At 38.1% G+C, this 20,231-nt stretch overlaps 1 protein-coding gene across 5 annotated transcripts; it reads left to right on the top strand.

Annotated features, from left to right (window-relative positions):
* Positions 1 to 556: 556 nt before the first annotated feature.
* On the top strand, positions 557 to 18,862 carry LOC101855166 (coiled-coil domain-containing protein 71). 5 transcript variants are annotated; one of them, XM_005091684.3, is made up of 8 exons: positions 869 to 976; positions 4,249 to 4,268; positions 5,840 to 5,883; positions 6,850 to 6,882; positions 8,360 to 8,398; positions 9,451 to 9,510; positions 13,860 to 13,931; positions 15,109 to 18,862. In XM_005091684.3, exons 3-8 carry the CDS (start codon positions 5,860 to 5,862, stop codon positions 15,130 to 15,132), a joined length of 252 nt encoding a protein of 83 aa, XP_005091741.1. In that variant the 5' UTR covers positions 869 to 976; positions 4,249 to 4,268; positions 5,840 to 5,859; the 3' UTR covers positions 15,133 to 18,862. The 5 variants fall into 5 exon arrangements, with proteins under 5 accessions (XP_005091737.1, XP_005091741.1, XP_035829732.1 ...); XM_035973837.1 differs by having other exon boundaries at positions 898 to 976; positions 4,210 to 4,268; XM_035973838.1 differs by having other exon boundaries at positions 912 to 976; positions 4,227 to 4,268.
* The last annotated feature ends 1,369 nt before the right edge of the window (positions 18,863 to 20,231 follow it).

Genomic DNA, 20,231 nt, shown 5'->3' on the forward strand with positions numbered 1-20,231 from the left:
GCAGTACGTTGCGAGCGCCGTAAAACACTCTCCCCCCAAAAAAACAACAAAAAAACCCCCCTCAACCAACCAAAAAAACAACAACAACCCTGCAGTTTCATCAGTCTGAGCCAACGTCAGTATTTATTCTATAATCTGAGTTATTGACCATTAATTAAAATTAAACGTGTACCACACTCACTCACACACACACACACACACACACACACACACACACACACACACACACACACAACAACAACAACACTACAACAACAACAACAGCCGACGACGAAACAAAATAAAACAACCAAACAAAAATGGCACTATAATAATAACTGATTCTGAATACCGGTCTCAAAAGGTACGTGTGTTTGCGCTCTTTAGTCGACTTAATTAAAAAAAAAAAAATACACTCAAGGCCAGACATTCAAGAAACACGTAAAAAGAATTTGACACCGTTCGCTCCCCCCAATCCAAACCCTTTCAAATTTCATTTTCCTGTCTGGCGTCCAGGAGTCCAATAGAAGATCACCGCAAGTGCTCAGTGCTCAGAATCTTTCGGCAACTTTCGGTGCTCTCTCGTTGTCGACGAACCGAATGCCGAGACCGCAAGCGATCTTTGTTTCACATTCGAGAGCAGAGAGAGAGAGAGTGAGAGAAAAGAAAAAACACGGAACTACACAGTACAGTTGTGTTTCTTTGGAGTTTGATCTAGAATTGTAAGCTTTCCGTTTATTGTCTGTCTTTGCTTTATGTAGATAATTAGAATTGCATGCATTTTCTTTTATTTTTGTATCAGTAATGTTGTACCGCTCATTTCAGCAGTTTTATTGGAAGGTTTGGAGCCAGGAGCAGCCGGCTTTGGCTTTGGCGTTGGTTTGAAATTGAAATCATGGTCGCTGTTTCTCGCACGACTCGCGCCCGCTGTGTTGTTTTTGGATGTTCATGAAAATGTTCTGTTCCTAAATATACTCTGATCTCAGCAGTGTGCATCGTATGTTGGCTTATAAAACAGCTGAAACTCTAACAATAGTATAGCAGAGCAAAATCAGCCCAGAACTCTTTTATCCCTAATTATTGTGCAGTAGTGTAGTGTAGTGTAGTGTAGAAACTGGTCGGATGGTTGGTTTTCGTCTTACGCCGGTGTCTTGTGTACCTGGTTTTTACTCAGACTCAGTGTGTGGATGGTCTGGAATAGAAACACTGTTCAGTGAAAGGAAAAATTAACTTGTATTTTTTCAATTTCACTCCTCTATCTCATGCTCAGTTCACGTTATTTACCGGTATTAACTAACCAGTAACAGTATTGTTGTGCACCTTCTTATAAGTTGTTCATTCATCCATTTTTTATTTGGCTGTCGTTATTCTCACCCGGGGTGAAAATAAAATATATGTTATTCTCACCCGGGGGAGAATAATATCCATTTTATTCTCACCCAGGGTGAGAATAAAAGAAAGTGGCTATTCTCACCCGCCCGGAAGTTCTCGCAAGATCAACTCCTCCCCTCTTCTCTCTCTCTGTCTCTTTCTGAATACTGTCTATCGGTGTGGACGATCAAATTGACCAAAACAAAGTTAAAAAATGATGTTAAAACACAAAAGTAAATAAATTTGGTTGTCTACAAAGATGCTACGGCTATTTAACTTTTCGAATCGAGCCGAATTACGCGGGTCGCCATTTTGTTTTGCCCGGAAATTCTCGCGCTACTCCTCTCTCTCTTTCTCTCTCTCTCTCCACTGCCCACAGACAAAATTGTACGCTTTTAGTAGGCTACAATTGTAATGGAACGTTTGTTCATGGCACAGAATTCTACAATTTTTCTGTTATCACAGTGTAGAATTCTGTGGTTTAGGGTGAACGCAAAATTTGGTGAACGCGCACCGGGTGAGAATAGCCACAAGACTCGCCTGCACTATTCTCACTCCGGGTGAGAATAGAGGTGGCCAGAATAAAAATATTAAATTGCTATTCTCACCCGGTCTGAGAATGCAATGGATTTATAGGTCTACTTGGGTGTTGAGAACGGATGATGGAAAATAATTTGTGAATTGTAAGAGAGTGACCGTTCGTGACCTGCCCGAGAGCACTGGCCGATTTTTCTAGGCTCCCGCGGGGATTGTTATTGTTTCATTTTTTAAAAATCTTGAGTTGAGAGTATGCACGAATATCTTCACCAAAACCCTAGACAAGTGCAAATATATTCTAAATTCAGAAAGGAACTCATTTGCCAGAGTAGTATGTTTTTAAGAACTCTCTCTCTCACACACACACACACACACACACTACCGGGTCTGGGCGCTGAAACTTCCCGAAATCACAGAAGAGTTCCCCTACCGGGTCTGTATACTTTGTGACTTTGTTCCCGGTTACCGGGTCTGTATACACTTCGTTAATGAAATAATGTTTGTCATGTGTAAAGTTAGAATTGGCATTTGTTTACAACACAAAAAACATGTTTAATTGTTATCCCTAGTTAGTAGAACCCACGATTATTTTTTAAGGAACGCAGTGTCTTGAATTTAGGCTTATTTTTTTCTTAATTTTGATTGGTTAAACCATTCAAGAGTAAAATTTTCCGATACAGAACCAATAAATTGATACTGTAGCACCAAAAGGTGACGCTATTTGGTCAAAAGATAAGGTTCCCCCCCCCAAATCGACAATAATCGCCTCCCGTGCCCGAGAGCTGGCCCGCCCGTTCTCGATTTTAGTAATAAATTAGTCGACTCGCGCGCTCAGCTGAGTGAGGGAGGCGAGTTTTGTGGCCTGGAGCGCTCAGTGACAGGGGTCCTATGATGCCCGAAAAAAAAAAAAAAACGGGTGAGAATAGTAGGCTGTCGTTATTCTCACCCGGGGTGAGAATAGTACAAAATTTTATTCTCACCCCGGGTGAGAATAATATCCAGTTTATCCTCACCCCGATTGAGAATAATCACTGTTTTTATTTTTCTACACACACACACACACACACACACACACACACACACACACACACACACACACACACACACACACAGAGCAAATTTTTTGACTTTTTACTATCGCAAATCATTTTTTGTTGTATTTGATGTTTTCATTAGAAGTAAATTATAGTAGGTGGGTATTTGCGTGGTAATATTTCGCTCAATTAAAAAACATATTTGGGGTTACAACAGGATCTGTATGGCACGGTAAGCCTCTATCAAGTCTTTTCCCACCATGTCATTGATGATTTTATTGTAATGTTCGCATAATGTTCGACACGCGTATAATGTTTGAGATTTTCTTGAAAACTTGATTTGCAACAGTTGTAGTAGCAGTCAGCATAATATATGGTGTTTGACAGACAAAATGTAGCCTAGGTTTTTAGGCACCTAGCTATCTGGGCTGCATGATAGAAGGAGTGATACAAATTTACATGTCTCTATAACTTTACGTTTTTCTCTGATAATAGCCTGGCTCTATTTCTCCGAACGTTCGGGAAAATAAACTTGAACTTTATTTCTCCGAACTGTTTCCTTTCTTGAGATTTGTTGATAATAAGTAGATGAATGGAGTGGCCCGTATGTGTGTGTGTGTGTGTGTGTGTGTGTGTGCATGTGTGTGTGTAAGGTGTGAACCAGGAGGGGGGGGGGGGGGGGTAGTTTTTGCTGTAAAACACATTTACCAAAAAAAAAAAGCTGTGAAGTTCTCTTTGGAATTGCTTAAAAATATCAAATGCAAAATAGGTTATTGCCAAGGTGGAGCAGTCTTGTTTTCTCGCAGTTCCTTTTGAAGGTATTTTTAAATGAAGTATAGTCCGGGAACGTTGCTCCAACCACAACTGAAGTGTCTGAATATTCAGACATTTAAAAATCTCTAGCTAGCTCTAAAAAAATTTTTAATTGAATCCGATACAAAAAATTCTTCCTCCCAGTCCTCGCAGAATGGCAGAATGAAATTATGAAAGGATGACGCCTAAATCTCGCAAATAACCAAAAAATCTCGAGATCGGAAACTGTTAGGAGAAATAGAGTTCAACTTTATTTTCCCGAACGTTCGGAGAAATAGTCACTTAGAAAAATTTAACTCTGCATCTTGGCTGAGTGATTCTCTGGAAGGAACTCCGTAATGAGCGACCATGAAATGGAGTAGAATAGAGAGATACGGTTATGGTTTGGGTTTGGGTTAGGGTAAGGTCAGGGGTGGGGTCAGGGTTAAGGCTAAGTCTCTTCTTTATTGTTTGGGGTGGTCGCTCGTTACGGCAGTCCTGCTGATTCTCTAGACCGTTTGGTTTTCAATCACAGTGTATGGAGAGGTCAAGAAGGTGAGTGTTGAGTTGAGAAGGGAAAGAGTAGGCTTGATCTCATGTTATTAAATTATTAAAAAGTTAATTTTTAAAATCAGTGAAGGGGAGCTCATTAATTTTTTTAAAGCATGATTAGTCCATACTTAGTGAAATGGCTTGCAAAAGCACTGAAGTATTGTTGCATCATGAAAGAGCTGAATACCTAGGTATTTTGTTTTGTTTTGCAATTTTTTTCCCAATAAAATTTGATTTTTAAGTTGTGAAAAGGGGGGGAGGGGGGGGGCTTTTGTGGCCTAGAGGTTAAGGTGTTTGCCTCTCATTTAAAGGTCCTGGGTTTGATTGGGGATAGCGCCGAAAAATTTTCTTCTCTAAATTTTCTCCTTTTACGTCCTTTCCTGCTCTTGAATATTGTTCTGTCGTCTGCTTTCGTCTCCACTTTCTGCCCCCACCCCTTCACCTCCTTTGTCCCCTCCTCTGGGCTCCTGACTCTTTCTACAGCCTTTCTACTGCTACTTCGTGGCTCCTTATTACTGCTGTTTTTCAGCCGCACTCCTGATCTTTTGGTAGGAAAGGTGTCTGCAACTCTAGCCTTCTCGGACAAGGGTGAAAAATCTCAGATCCCGAGTGCAAGATGTGCTCCTTAGGAGTTAGAGACCCCTTGGTTGTCCAAAATGGATAAAAGTAGGCTTTGGCCACCACCAGTGCAAAATTCAAAATTTCCGACCAACTGAAAATGTTTAATGTGTCTCCTGTGCTCAATTCACCTTGTGCTGTTGTAAGCGCTGTAAAACTCATTTACCAAAAAAAAAAAAAGCTGTGAAGTTCTCTTTGGAATTGCTTTAAAATATTAAATGCTCGCTGTAGAACTTTATTTACGTCGATGCCAAGACTGGATGGCTGTTTTATTCTAGTGCAACTTTAATACTTGTTTAGCAGAAAGTTTGTGATGGGAAAAAAGTGAAGGTGAATTGACAAGCTTTTATGCTATTATTTCACTGAGTTAAATATTCACACACATTCATGAGTTAAATATTCACACACATTCATAAAGTGGCCAGTAACTGATTCCTGAAAATCGTGCGGGCTGAGGTACCATCTGGCAACATAATTTTGACTTTCACTTCTTCTGCACAGCATTTTTTGACATTGTGTTGTGGTCACCTCATAGGTCCTGCAGGAGGGTTGCTATCGGATCATTGCTGGTTGGGGTCATTCTCTATATCATTATTATGCTTGGATCTGCAAGTTTCTTGCCTAGTCAGCTTACTGCAAGAAGAAGCTCACTTGTGGTTTCTCATGCAGGCAGGAAGATTATGAGAGTGATTTTCCTCAGGACAAAGCAAAACTGGAATGATTTAAGTATTGAGATGACATGAAGCTCACAAACATTTTGGGTGTTACTGGTAGGCCCTACTTCTTTTCTTCCCTTCTGGTGTTTCTCTCTATCAATTTTGTTTTTTCTTTCTGTACTAAATCGTTGTTATAAATTGTTGTGTCCATGTACTTTTTTGAGTCAAACAAACTAACAAGTTCTCAGGGAAAGTGTTCTCTAATATCTCATTTTTGTTTTGTTCTTTCTCTTCTTTCAGTTACCTCACGTTTGACCAAAATGCCAAAGAGGAAAGCTACAAAGGTGTGTGAGGTTTATTACAGCACTGCTGCAAATCCAGAGAAGTCTTTTGATCTCAGGCAAAATTTAAAAGCATTTAATTTCATATATTATGAGTTTTAATCCAAAAACAAAACAAAAAACTAGACAGTTTCTTGTTGTACTGAAGAATGGAGATTTATGAAAGGCTGAATAATCAGGCTGAAGGGCTAGAACTCAGATGGCTGCTGGATCAGAAAAGTAAAGATGAGAGGCTGAATAAGGCTATGACTTAAAGTAACAAGTGCCTTTGGCTTTAGCAGTGAACAGAATAAATCTAGTTGGACTTGCTCTGTAGTCAAATGACAGAAGTGTAACATTTTTATTTATTTAATTGGAAGCGTTGTGACTGTAAGATAAACCATTTTCATTGTTACCCAGTAGGTCTTTGTTACTAAAATCTGGCATCCATGTATTATGAAGCTCATCTTTGCTCTCTTATTTTTTCCAAATCACAGCCTTTTTATGCAAAGAAGGCACCTCTCATCAAGTGTATAATTATATATATATTTTTTTTTGGAACAGATATTTGTTATATAATTTTTAAAAATGTAAATATGTGCTCTTAATCTTTTAAAAGATGGTTGCCAGCTCAGTCAATATGTATGTTAAGGGCACCACATATAGTCAGGCATGGATTACTCAAACACATTGGGAATTGACCATTTTGTGTTTGACACATCCATAATTCAGGTTTACTGATATAACTGAAAATTAAAGATGTGTATCAGTTGGGGAATGTCACATTGTAGTAGTAAGCTATCTGTGGTTTTTGAGAGTTTTCCGTGTTTGTGTTACCTGTGCCCGGCTGCACTGTAAAATGCATTTTGATGAAACAAATTCTATTCTTTCATGAATATTATGATTAGAAACAATTTTGCAATGATGTTTTCTATAAAAAAGAATCACTTCTATTTCTGCCTTTAAGAACTGTGCTCTATTTGTTCCCAGGCCCCTGCTAATGATGCGGCTACCAATGATGAGGTAATGGAGAGTATTTTGCCTCAGATCAGACTTGGTCTGTCCGCATAAGTTTTATTTATTTATTGAGTTTTTTTTGTTTTTTTAACAAAAGTATAAGGATGTAATATATTTTGAATGTAGGTGGAAGTTCTCTGACTGCTTCTGTTCTTTGTTTGCTAAGTAAGTTACAAGTGCAGACTACCAGAGGAAAAAATTATTTCTCACATCTTTTGAATTATTTTCTTACCGGTGTAGAATTGTAGATAAAGAGGCTCTGATTATTTTCTATGAATAGGACTTGGGCGTGTCAAAAATTTGATATTGGTTGTTAAAAAGTTAAAATTGGAGACATTGTATGTGTATATATATATATATTGGCCTATAGATAATAGCGACTCTTGTGATGTTGCTATAAATATAGCTGGCATAGCAAATCAGCCAACCTGGGAATTTCTTATTTTACAGATGAGATGATCTAATTTTGTGTCTCAGCTTTGCAGTATGTTAAAATTTGAGAGAATCTTTTCATCTATTCTTTATTCTTCTTTAGTGACATTTTGTCTTCTATTTGATATTGCATGTTAAGACTTGCATATATATTTGCCGTTTGAAGGAAATACTTGAAGGCAAGATGAGGGGCAAAAGTGCCAGGGGTGGACAAAGAACTTTGTTGACCGACAATATCAGGGCATGGACTTGGCCTAAAAATGACAGAGTGTATAAAATTGCAGCTAGTGGCTGCAAGCACTGGGGGTCCATTAATTGTCAACCTCTGAGCCAGAGAAGACACCTCCAGTTATCCATGTATGCAGTGTAATGGTAGGCTCTTTTTCTGCTGTTCTAATTTTAGCAAGCTTTTTACGGGACTTGCAACACAATTATGTCATATAAGTGCTGGAGATTAGCGGTGTTACAAGAGAGTAACAAACACATAAAAGGAGGAGAGATAAAGACGATAAATGTTTGATAGGAAAGGAGCAAATCATCCCAGGCGACAGAATATTGTAAGAGAGCAGGAAAAGAGGTGAAATGGGACAATTTTAGAAAAGAAAAATTTTCCGCCGCCACCCGGATTTGAACCCGTGACCTTTGAATGAGAGGTTAATAACCTCTGGGCAGTAAGAGTCCCCTATGTCCATTTAAAAACGCATTCTATTAGAAATTGCAATAAAGTTGATAAAAGGCAAAGGAATCAAAATATAAATTTGCAGTTTCCAAGGACACTTAAGCTTTGGAAGTCACCAAACTTTGGCAGCCATGTTCCTGCTAATTTCACCTCTGATACCAGGAGACTCCCATATCATGCAATTGCAAATGTCTTGACTTCTATTCAAGATAGATGGGTATTATTTTCACCTAAAGCAAGATAATGAAGAAGCTTTAAGATGATACCAATGCCCAAAAACTGACGAGCGTTTGATTCCACCACGTAGTGTGATGTAGTGATGCATATTTTATATTGCATATGCTTGAATGTTTTCTAATTTCAATTCGACAGGGCGAGACAGCTGCTTCTCCTGCAAAGGCTCAGAAGAAGGTATATTTTTTTGTCTTTGTAAAGTATTCACGCTGGGTGGAGCAGTACTTTTCCTTTGTAGATTATCTTGTGAAAGGAGTCAGAAATGAGAAGCCTAATGATCAGGAAGTCAAGGCTTTGTTTTAAGTATAGTAAATGGTTTACCATCGTCCTTTGTGAAATATTTCTGATCAAGCTGACATGACATAAAATTTGCAAACAAATTTTTCAGCTTCTGAAATACCCTTTTTAATGTTTTTAACTGTATTTGGTTTGAAAACAAAACTGGAACGTTCATTGTAATAGGTATCACTGATTGAAGAGTTTTAAAAATTTTTTATTTTTAGACATATTTATATATCTTAAACCCCTTTTTTGTGAGTAGGTGTGGGTTCCTTCTGACAGCACTGATTTTCAGCTGAGTTCGTTAGCCTGGACAACAGTCTCATCAGCCTCAGTGCCAGAAAACTCTGTGAATGATTCTGGCCCACTCATGACATTTAGACCCTGGGTCTTTGAGCTTCACTATTATCATCCCCATATTCCCTAGTATCCTGAAATTTGCTGCCTTTAATCAGTCATTTGGGTATTTACCTTTTGAGAGAGCAAGCTTTTGTCTGCAAAGACTAGATCTGTGTTTATCAATTGCTTACAAACCAAGCAGTAAAGTAATATTAGAAAATTTTGAACAGATATTGGCATTTTTTATTTCTGAACATGAATCCACACTGTGCTTGAGGCAGAATCTCTGTGCAGAAGAAATAGAGCCAGACAAACAGTGGGTCATGCATTTAGTGTCTTATAGGCAACCAAGAATGGCATATTATGCCAATTTTTGTGATGTCTATGGTATGGTACAAAGCTAAAAATTACTCATTTTGGTGAGGTACCATGTACATCATAAGGCAATGAAGGGGGTCAAAAATTAGTGTGGATACGGTGTTACATAAAGTTTGGGTACTTTAACTTTTCTTTTTGATTTGAAGAAAAATTTAGCTCTCAAATATTTTTTGGGGCCAGTGTTCCTCAACAGCTTTGCCTACTTATTTAGAATGAATATATCTTATTTTTAGGTTGCTACCCCCAAACCAGCTGAAAAGAAAGGAAGAGGCAGGCCACCTCTCTCAGCTGAGGTAAGATTTTTTCTTTCTACTAGGATATAATATTTTTTCCTGGGTTCTTTTTGTCTGGTTTACTGACCTAAGTATTTTTTAGTTAAAAAAGCAAAAATTGTGCATAGAAAAAAAGTTCACTATTTCAGATTTATTAAAAAAAAAAATGTTTTAAGAAATTCTGGAATGAGTTATCTATGTTAGTGCATGGTTGATACTATTTTAGAGTGGGATGTATCTTGTATACAGCTAAGATTGTTCTAAAGGAACTTATTTATTTCTATTTGAGGAGTGACAGAAAAAGTTTCCTTCTTCAGCCCCAGTAGTGACATCTATGAAACTGCTAAGATTTTTAGGGATGCATTTTTAGAGAGTAAACCATCTTGTAGCGCTCTCATTATCTTTAGTTAACAGTTTGTTTTTTCAGTCCGACTGATCATGGTACAGGAATGATGTAAGATTTTTCTCAGAGCAGTCCCAGTGATATTATAATATGAGTATACTGTACATGGAGCACCGGCAGTAGAATTTTAGTTGCCGCGGGAGGTTCCCCGCCGGGCGCCTTATCACGTCGGGGTCACGGGGGTCAGCTCCCTGTCGCCGCTCTGTCTGGGCCGATCTTAATTTTTGGTACTTTTCAACGCAGTTTTAGGTGCATCCTTGTATATATCGTAATTTTCATTTAGTGTACCCAAAGCATGCTTTTCTGCTCTTGAGACTGAAAAAAGAACTTACGTTGTAACTTGTCTGGTTATTTCGTTAGACGCGCTGGAATCGGCAATGCTAAATCGTAATTTTTTTGGGCCTAGCAGGAATGAAAAAAATCAATATTAAAAGAAAGGCCTCGACAAAATCTGTTGAACTTTTGTAACATGAACGACATGGCATTGGTGCAGATACTCACAAAAGATGGTATCTGCGCATATAATAGAAAGCTGTAATTTTGCAACTTTATCCAACGGGCACACAATTCGCTGTCTAGTAATTCCTCCAAATACAACTTTATGTGCCTAATATAATTGCGAATATTCGCATTTTTTCTCGAAAGTTTATAAAAGTTACCATTTAGTTTCTCTATGAAAAATACAAATCAATTTTAGTGCCAGAGTACATCTTCATTGTAATACACGAACAGTATCTGTTACACTCCAGAAATTCCTTACTTTACTTAAAATGCTAAGTCTAGGTTTTGTAAGTTGAGTGAATAATAGGGATGACTTCTCGTAATTGGGTTATAAGAATAATTTCTAGCTTTCCAGGGACACTGAATCAGCACCAGACTTTTCCAGCTTTATTTTCGTTTCTATGACCCTTTGCAATAACTGACAATGTGACTGATTTCTTTACATTCATAATTGTGTTCGTGTATATGTCCGACACAAAGCTAAGAATGAATGTGTTAGCTGTCATTATTATTCCATACAAGAAGTTTATCTCTACCCATGTTTTTACACAGTTTTGTGGGTTTTTCTAATCGATATACAGTAGTCTCCGCCTAAGATCCCACTGCTTACGATCCCGGTTCGCTTAAGATCCCGTTGTTTTAGGAAAACAGAATTTTTACTATACAAAAGTCACCCCTAAGATCCCGCTCTGATGGTCTACATTCGGCTAAGATCCCGCATTTCAGATCATAATTTGCCAACAAAAAAAACCCCGGGTGGGCACAGCCGATCAACCAAGAATAAAAAGTTTAGATCAATAAACTGTCCGTCGCGTCAAAGATCAGCCACTATCGTGAATGTGATCACATACATGTTGTAAAACTCGATGAAGCGATACAATGTTTGCCCCAGACGGGATCACACCGTGGTGTGAACTGACCGACGCGTTTGTTTTCCCCACGCATCGCACTCACACCTTAGCTCGCCACCTAAGCTTGCATCACTCGCTGGGTGGGTAGGGCTTACAAGTTCGCTCCTGGCGGGATCACATCGAACCGTGAACTCCTCCTTGACCATTGCAGCAGTTGTCTCTACTCCTGAATTTGTGAGACAGACTGAATTTTAATTGGTGCGTTCACAACGTAATGGTGTGTAACGACAAAGGCAGTTTGGAGGGGGGGGGGGGGGGGAGAGGGGCTCGGTCAGAGATGGAAAGCTATAAATTTTTGACAGGGAAATAGGAGGGGCAACTGGGTAATCGTAGATCCTGAGACTCATGATAGGATAATAAGTGAAAATGGCTCGCCTCATGCCACTATGCACCGTGAAAGGTCATCAACGTTAACCACTCTTTGCTCGCCATATGCCATAAACCCACCAAGGGGGCACGTCAGCTCATTGTAGAGTGGAGGGAGACCATTTTACCGATTGTGAGCCTTAACATGGGTCAACATAGATTCTTTCCTGGGTTCATCGGTTAAGATCCCGGTTCGCCTAAGATCCCGCGTTTCCTTGCTCCCGAGCACCGGGATCTTAGGTGGAGACTACTGTAATTTCTTTTTACTTGTATGCTGGCTGCCACAGACACTGCATGATTCATGAACAACCACAGAATAACTTTCTCTTGTTTAATAGTAAAATAAGAGCCAACGCTGATCCTCTTTAGTTAAAAAATGCAGATGTGCATCTTAGAACTTGACTATTATTACTTGTGCAGATTTAAGATTTCTCATGGTAAAATACATGATATTCGTAGTCAGTTTAACACAGATTTTGGAGAGATCTGTCGTGCCTTTTTAAAATTAACAATCATTTATTCATAAGTTTGTAACTAAAATTGGACAAATTGGTTGCTCTACAAACACTTGTCTAGAACAAAAACTAAGACACAGAAATTAACCATTCTAACGCAGAATAAATCTCAAGACCTTGAGCTTTTAGTACATCCGCATAATGGTTTGCTGTGTGGGATGGGGAAGAAGTTATATCGTTTTAAACATAGTCAAAAATGCAAACTTCCTAACCGACACCGGCAAAGTCGCTTCAGGGCTCATTAACCCGTGACCCCGAGCCGTGAGCTCCGGAGGGCTGCTGAGTCACGCTAACTAAAGGTAACAGAATCGGGCGAAAAGTGACGTCGCATGTAATATATAATAATTTCACTGTGTAAAACGGTCACCTGTCCAACGTGGTCATGGCCACCATATGTTATCTACCAATAACAAAAAATACCTGTCTTAGATGACCACGCAAACCACTCATCGCTCTATGATTTGTCATAAATGATATATTGGCCCCTGACTCTGTGGACGAGCCAACATAATCCATTCACCTGTCGTTATTGTTAGTCCCTCCATTGAATGAACCAAACATGTTGTTTAGGTCACTCCTAATGTTTACTCAAGCTGACCAATCGGTAATAGTAATAATACATTTTCAGCTGCTAGTGAGGGAAGCAGTCTGTCATAATCTATAAACCCTGCCCACAGCTCTTACACAAATCATAAGTTACATGAGCTGTCACTGTTTATCCAGTCTGTAAACCCAGTATATGTCAATTGATGTCAACATGAACTGTCACTTATTCGCTGAGTGGTCACAACCCATTTGTTCTATTTTGGCACTTGGTCTTGATGTACATGATCTCTGAAGTGCAATTTCTGTACCAAACATTCTAAGTCTATAAGTAACTCTCTAACTTATTCCATTAGAGAAACCTGGTGTGTGTAAAGTTAGGCCCCTTGGGCATATTGTTCAATTACATTGGTTGCTTTGTTCTAATAAACTAGTAAGTCTGTACCCGCACCTTCTGTGTGTTATTAAGCCAAATAAAGAATTCTGAACATCTGGTCCTACATATTTCGTTTTGTCTCAACCTTGCACAAAATCATCATTTATTTAAAAAAAAACCCAACAAACAAACATCTGAATGCCACAAAAACCTTCCTTTACTTTTCCCCCTTTCCAAAAGAAAAAATCAAAACAGAACATTTAGTCGTAAGCCTGTGACCACCCCCAGTTGGGACATCAGAAGTAAATAGTTTGTTGTCTTCATTTTGATCAGTCCTGTGTGATGTGTGTAACGACCACATGTCTTGTACAGCCACTTTTCTCCTCGCAATAACAGCTTCATCTGTACGCCCCCAGACATAGACTTGGACGTTTGTGGAATGACACTAAAAATATGGGACTTTTCACTTGTTGGGTAGATGGTCATTGTCTGTCTGTCTGTCTGTCTGTCATTGTGTCTCTCTCTCTCTGTCTGTCTGTCTCACACCCATGCTTTGAATCTCACTCTCTTTCTCCCTTTCCCATCTCTTTTTTCTTTCTCTAAACACTTTATTTTTAAACAAATCTTTGTTGTTCCCTTTTAAAGGATTCATGTAATAATACCCCCCCCCCAACGGCTGTTAAGTGGTTTTTTAAAATGTTCTAAAGTACAGAATAAAAACGAGCATCTGGGCATGTTTCCTTCCTTTTTCTCAGGAGAAGGCCAAGCGTGCTGAGGCCAAAAAGCAGTCAGCGGGCCGTGGTCGTGGGCGGCCTAAAGGAAGCACAGTAAGTGAACCTGGATGAGATTGCTTAGTGTTAGATAGTGGTCATAATCTTTGATAATAGGTAAATAGAAAAATAAATAAATAGACACCACTTTTATTAATCCCCTCCTCAAGGAAATTTGGTTGACGATGGAATGCATGCGTACATGCATACTAAAATGTATGTGATATTCCATCAACGTTTTATAAGACACTATTGATCAATTAAACTCAGGAGATGGTTGGTGGGTGTTCTAATATGGTTTTCTCCTTTTTTCCTATCAAACATCTATCATTCTGATCTCTCCTCCTTTTTTGTGTTTGTTACTCTTTTGTAACATGATCTGTAATCCTTTGCACTTATATGACGTTATTGTGTTGCAAGTGCTATAAAACTTTAACAAAAACTAAACAGACAATCAACGTGCCATTGCTTGTGCTATGATCTCACGAAAATTTGTTGGACGAGAAGTGTTTGTGGATCGAGCCTCATCGTGTGAACATGGATGATCATTTCTTTGAACCAAATAAATTGCCAAGGTGTCTCATGATGTGTTGAATGTCTATTTTTGTATTACAAAGTGAATAAGCTATTAATTGTACTGCATAAGTTCGATGGTAAGGAGAGTTCTTTGGCAAGGAGACTGGAGGTCTAGTACATGAATGCTAAGAGCTATTCCACCGAATTAATTTGAAAAAGCTTCAACCATAAACAAAGCGTTGAATGACTGACCTGTGTAAGACTAATTTAATGACACCACCGTAGTATGGTAGTATCAATTTGTTAATACACATGTGATCTTTTTCTTGCGGGTCATGTACAGTATGATAATGATTTCTTTTTTTTTGGTGTCTGTCTTACAGTATTTATCGCATTTATAGAAATGGGATTATTTGTCTCTCACTACCAACTTTTTGACATATTTGACTGCAGTCTGGACTTGGTTAGAGGATATCATTAGTCGATTTTCTTTCTTCCGCTGAAGATTTTTTTGTTGTTGTTTATTTATTTTTTTTACTGTATTCTCTTTTATTACTTTTTCTGAATAAACATTTTTTTAATGTTTGTGGTTACCAGTTTAATTGAAACATATGGACATTTTGTTAAAAACAATGGTATCCAGTTGTGAAAGTACACTAATTCAAATGAGGCAGAATTTGTTATTTAACGTTTATATATATATATATTTTTTTTTCAGAAGAAAAGCCCTAAAAAAAAGTAGACATGAATGCTCTTCAAGAAGGCAGCTTCAGGAAATCTTTGGTTGAAATAGACTGAGGGGAGAGCAGTGGGGGAAAGCTGATAGCGCATGTTGGGCAGATGGTCATTGTCAAGTTCTCCCACATTGGTCGGAGAGAGTCAGGTCGGAGAAGGAGAAGCTGTGTGCTGAATGAACGTCTGAGAGAAACTATATATTTTGTTTTGACGTGTTGTCATAAATTGTACTCGATGTCTCTGGGTGTGACAATGGGTTGTCCTCTCCCCTAGGTTTTTGTTTTTCAAAATGAAGGAAGGTCTTTTTGAATGTTGAAGATCAGCCTGCTGTGTTTTAGGGTGTTTTTGAACTAACCCTTGTGAGTGGTTGCAATGAAGGTGGATATTTTTTCAGTACTTTCTGGACATTTATTGTAATGCGAGTTTCTCTCAGGCAACTTTTTCACCTCTTACCTCAGTATGTTTCTGATACGCTGATATGTCTGAAGTAGATATCAAACGATGATGTTTTCATTTATAACTCTCTGGAGGTAGAGTACAGTATTCCTTATATCCTTTGGGGGGGCTCCTACTTTATTTCACTGGAATTTCTTATCCTTTACGGCATTGTTGACCTGATGTCGAAATTTTGAAATAATTTTTTTTTTGTTACACCATGCAGTATTTTTGTATTCAAATTTTTATCTCAGTATTGTCCCGTACTAGATCTGGAGTGTTATTGAAAAAGATACGGTTGCAGAAAAGTTTATTTGATTGAAAAATGTTTCTGTTTGAGCAACAATTTCTTAGAGAATATACTTTTGTGATGAGTGTATTCCTTAAACTATAACAGTCTGAAGTAAGAAATGCTTTTATGATTAGTTGATTAGTCAATGTTGGTTAATGAACTAGATAGTAATGTAAGTAATATGATAAAGTTGTCTACAGTTATCTGCTTTTACCTACCCTTCAAGTTGAATGATTTTTGTTAGTTCTACAATAAAACAAAGTATGTTCACATATTCTACATGTTGTTTGGCTGTACAGGTTTCTGGAAAACTATGTTTTATAGCAGCTCTGTCCCCTTTTGTGTCATGGACTGTGTAGAAACCAAAGACTGTTATGTAGTAGTTGTTTGTAAGCTCTGTATATGAGACTATTTTACAAGAGTAAAAGTGCAATTTAGTTTCTATTTCTTAAATAAATTTACAATCTAATCTATTAAAGGCATTGTTTGTTCTGTTTAAAAAATTGTGTAAAACAGACAGAGCCATACAAAAAATCTATTATGTAGGCATATTTACTGTAGAAAAGTCAATTTTTTGTTTTGTTTTTATGTTTATAACACAGTTGTGAAGTTTTCCTTTTTGTACAAGATTTTAGTGTTAATATTTCTCATAAAATTTAGGACTGTCCTGTCATTATACTGTTAAGAATGAGAGGCATGTAATGAAAGAAGTGAAATGATAAATGTGAGTTCAAGACTAGATTTTAGTCTGAAATGGTTTACACTTTCCTGTTCAACCTGGTCGGAACATAATGCAGTGTTAGGATTGCACCTGGCTGGAAACAGCAGGTAACAAATTTTCAACCAACTGTTCAGATGTGTTAAGCCCCAATTTTTGAAAAATTTTTTATTGTAGTTTTTAAATCTATGGTATGTGTTGCATGTGCACAAGTATATTTTGTCAAACTTCAAATTCTAAATGTAAAAACAAAAAAATAAAACAAAAACATACATAAATTAGGTGATAAATTTGATAAAAGAATAAATTAATTTTTTTCCTCCCTCATAAAAAGCATTGCTTTCTTGGCTTAGAACAGCTGCATAGCTTGTCGGCGAAATGTGATGCCAGCATCCAACCAGGCCGGAACTGGTGGGATGTGACAGCTTCTTTCTCCCACAATATTTTCTCAAGAGTAGGCTTAAATGAGGTAAAGATTGATCACTGACGTTTTAGCTGAAGCATCATTTTCATTTCCTGTGAGGAAATCATGTAGGTGTGGTTTTGTTACCAGTCACAGTTTCCTGCCATTTTCCATTAACTGCAAAAGAATGTAAACAGCAGAAGCTCGATAGTTGCTGGAACAAAAAGTTGAGCGAATAAGCAGCCCCTGCTAAAGAAGAATGTTTACAGGAAAGGCTTAAACAAGGAGGTGAACTTCTGTGGTTTTTCAGAAGAGTCATTCTCAAGTTTGAACTTCTAGAAGATTAGAGAAACGTTCATCAGTGGGTAATTTTTGTCTCTGTGAGTTGTGATGGCGTGTTCTGCCGTTAGAAGTACAGTATTTCATGCACAATTCATTCATCTCCAGTAATTGCCATCGTTACATAAAAATTCTCATTGTTTTCTTCACCATGACCTTTCCTCCACTGCTCTGTCTGCGAGTGACCCTGTCATGCCAATATATTGATATTTGTAACGTTTACCATTGTAATCCCATCCTTCGTCATGTCTTGTTAATGTTGTTGTTGTCTTTTTTTTTTTTAGGGCACTAGAATGCCTTTTGATTTTGATATTATCCAACTCATTCATATCATTACTGTTCATTACGAATATAAGTTCTCGAATCTCTTATTTTGAGTATTGACCAAGTCATTTTTGCTGATCGGATTTAGTTTTTCTCAGTGCTTCACGTCTTCTGGTTTATAAAGCATTGCACAAACAAATTGATTTACTTGTTCCGCCAAGCACTATTTGTACTTTTGTTATCAGTGTACATGTATGATCCATTCTCATCTGATAGGTTACCTTCTTGTCCCTTGACAAAAGGAGTTCATGGAGGAAAAGTGCTATTTCAAACATGTCTCTCCTGCATTTTACTTTTGTCACAGAGTAAGCCACTGCCATAACTTTTGATGAACGATTAGTCTTTTTTACTGCAGTTATATATCTTGCTTGGTTGGCGCTGGATTGTGTCAATGGGGGTGTAAAATTTGTCCACACATTTGTTGATGCTAGTGATGTCATCTGGTTCAGATTGTTGCTGTAATAAATCCAGGATGTGACTAAAGACTAGTGTAGGTCATGGTTTACTGCATTTATTGATTTATTTTCTAAAATCCTTCTCCTGTTGCGGTTAGATTCAAAACGTAATGCTTTAAAGTTCTTTGTAAAGGCTTCATCAGGCTTTTGAAATACATACGCACTTTTGTTGTTAAAGTGTTACTGGGTAGGAGACATCAGGTTGAATATTGATATCACTTTGACCGATGCCAGCAAGACTGTTGTACGTTCCTCTTTGTAGGACATAAGTTATGATAGTCTTATAGTTCTTGTACAAAAAAGTGGAATGGTGGTGAACTGAATGAGTATACATTACAGGCTTTAGGGTTATATTTCAGAAAATAAGAAAAAGTAATTGATGTCATTAACGAGACCATCGGTAAGGATTTATGGTTCAAGTTCTTTTGGGTGGTCTTGAACATAGGTGAGTTTATGTATTTTTGCTGTCATGGTGTTGAGCGTGGGTTTACTGGTTGACACATCATTTAAAGCTTTGAAATAAGTAGATAGTGAATGAACTTCCAGAATATATGCATGGACGTTATTTGTTTTTCTCTTATTCTCATGTGTGCTGTTTCTGAACAAGTCAAAACCTTCTGTTGACATAGTATATGTGTACGAGTTGCGTGTGTTTTTTAGTTCTTGATGCTAAACAAAATCAAAGACTGTCACCTGTCATGCTGTGTCATTGTGTGTGTATTCATTATGTCCTTTAGTTTTAAAATCAAATAAAGATGTTCAAACGTAGAATTCCATAGTTGATTTTTTTACAATTCATTTCCTGTTATTATGATGATAATTCACTGTACTGTGTTCGGAAAATTGTTGAAATCAGGGGTACATACACTCATGCACACTTCTAGTGTGGTGGTTGGCAGGTGCTCTGGTGTGGTTTGCTCCTTCTTTCCTATCAAACATCTGTCATCCTTATCTCTCCTCCCTTTTTTGTGTTTGTTACTTCCTTGTAACTCCTTCCCCACTGATATGACCTTATTGTGTTGCAAGTGGCGTAAATCTCTTACTAAAACACTTCTTTCATGCACATATAATATAGTATTGTGAAACATGTGCTTAGTGGAAAGATTTTTAGGTCCCTGATTTTTCTTACAAGTGTATTTATTGTATTTGAAGCATGTACTTGGGAGGTTGGAGGGTGCCACTGGTAGTGGCAGGCCCTACTTCTTTTCTTTCCGTCTATTGTTTCTGTCTATCCGTTTTACTTTCTCACTGCACAATGACCATTATTGTGTAGATGTGCTTCTCTTTATAAATTCAGTGGGTGGGTTGTGGGTGCTCTGATATGGTTTGCTCCTTCTCTTTATCGACAAATATCTATCGTCCTTATCTGTCCTTTTTTGTTCCTTACTCTCCCTACTACAATATGCCGAAGGCCCAGGAAGTTGTCTCACTAACAAGGCAATCCCCAATGTCCGGATCGGATGCGGGAGCAACTTTATTTTACTCTTTTGTAATACCTCTGATCTTCGCCACTTGTATGACCTCATTGTATCGCAAATACCGTAAAACTCAACACTTTACAGTACTTGATCTCAAACTAAAAAAACCCAGCATAGCTTATATTATTTTTTTTCTGGTAAGTGTTTTTACGGCGCTCGCTACTGCATAAGGTCATATGAGCGTGCGGAACACACCAAACATTTTCAATTGGTAGAAAATTTTGAATTTTGCCTGGGTGGCGGCCGAAGCCTACTCTATCGATATTGGACCACCAAGGGTTCTTTAACGTGCGCAACTTGCACACGGGACTTCCGAGATTTTTCGCCCTTGTCCGAGAAGGTTAGGTGTAGATCTTTCCTACCAGAAGATCAGGGCTGAAAGACATCAGTAAAAAGGAGTCAAGGAGAAGCAGTTGAAAGGCTGTAGAAAGAGCCAGGAGCCCAGAACAGGAAAGAGGCGAAAAGTGTGACTGTGCACCGACTGGCCTTATTATATTTCTCTCCGGAATGGCGACATGCCCCTCAAGTTTGACACTCGTGACGTCGCGGCTAAGATCTCTAGTTCCATTTATAACCTTTTTGGTCATTGGGTCAAATATTTCCTAAACTTTTGAAGATAAGGGATCGTTCACGAATGGCGTCAGCTCAGAGGGGAAAGGGGG

The sequence above is a fragment of the Aplysia californica genome, unplaced genomic scaffold (genome assembly GCF_000002075.1).
Source record: "Aplysia californica isolate F4 #8 unplaced genomic scaffold, AplCal3.0 scaffold00034, whole genome shotgun sequence".
Classification (NCBI taxonomy): Eukaryota; Metazoa; Mollusca; class Gastropoda; order Aplysiida; family Aplysiidae; genus Aplysia; species Aplysia californica.

Coding starts and splice junctions, on each gene's coding strand:
- LOC101855166 (XM_005091680.3), top strand. CDS start 5,860: ATGCCAAAGAGGAAAGCTACAAAG. Junction 5,884..6,849: donor CAAAGAGGAAAGCTACAAAG/GTGTGTGAGGTT, acceptor ATTTGTTCCCAG/GCCCCTGCTAATGATGCGGC. Junction 8,399..9,450: donor CTGCAAAGGCTCAGAAGAAG/GTATATTTTTTT, acceptor TCTTATTTTTAG/GTTGCTACCCCCAAACCAGC.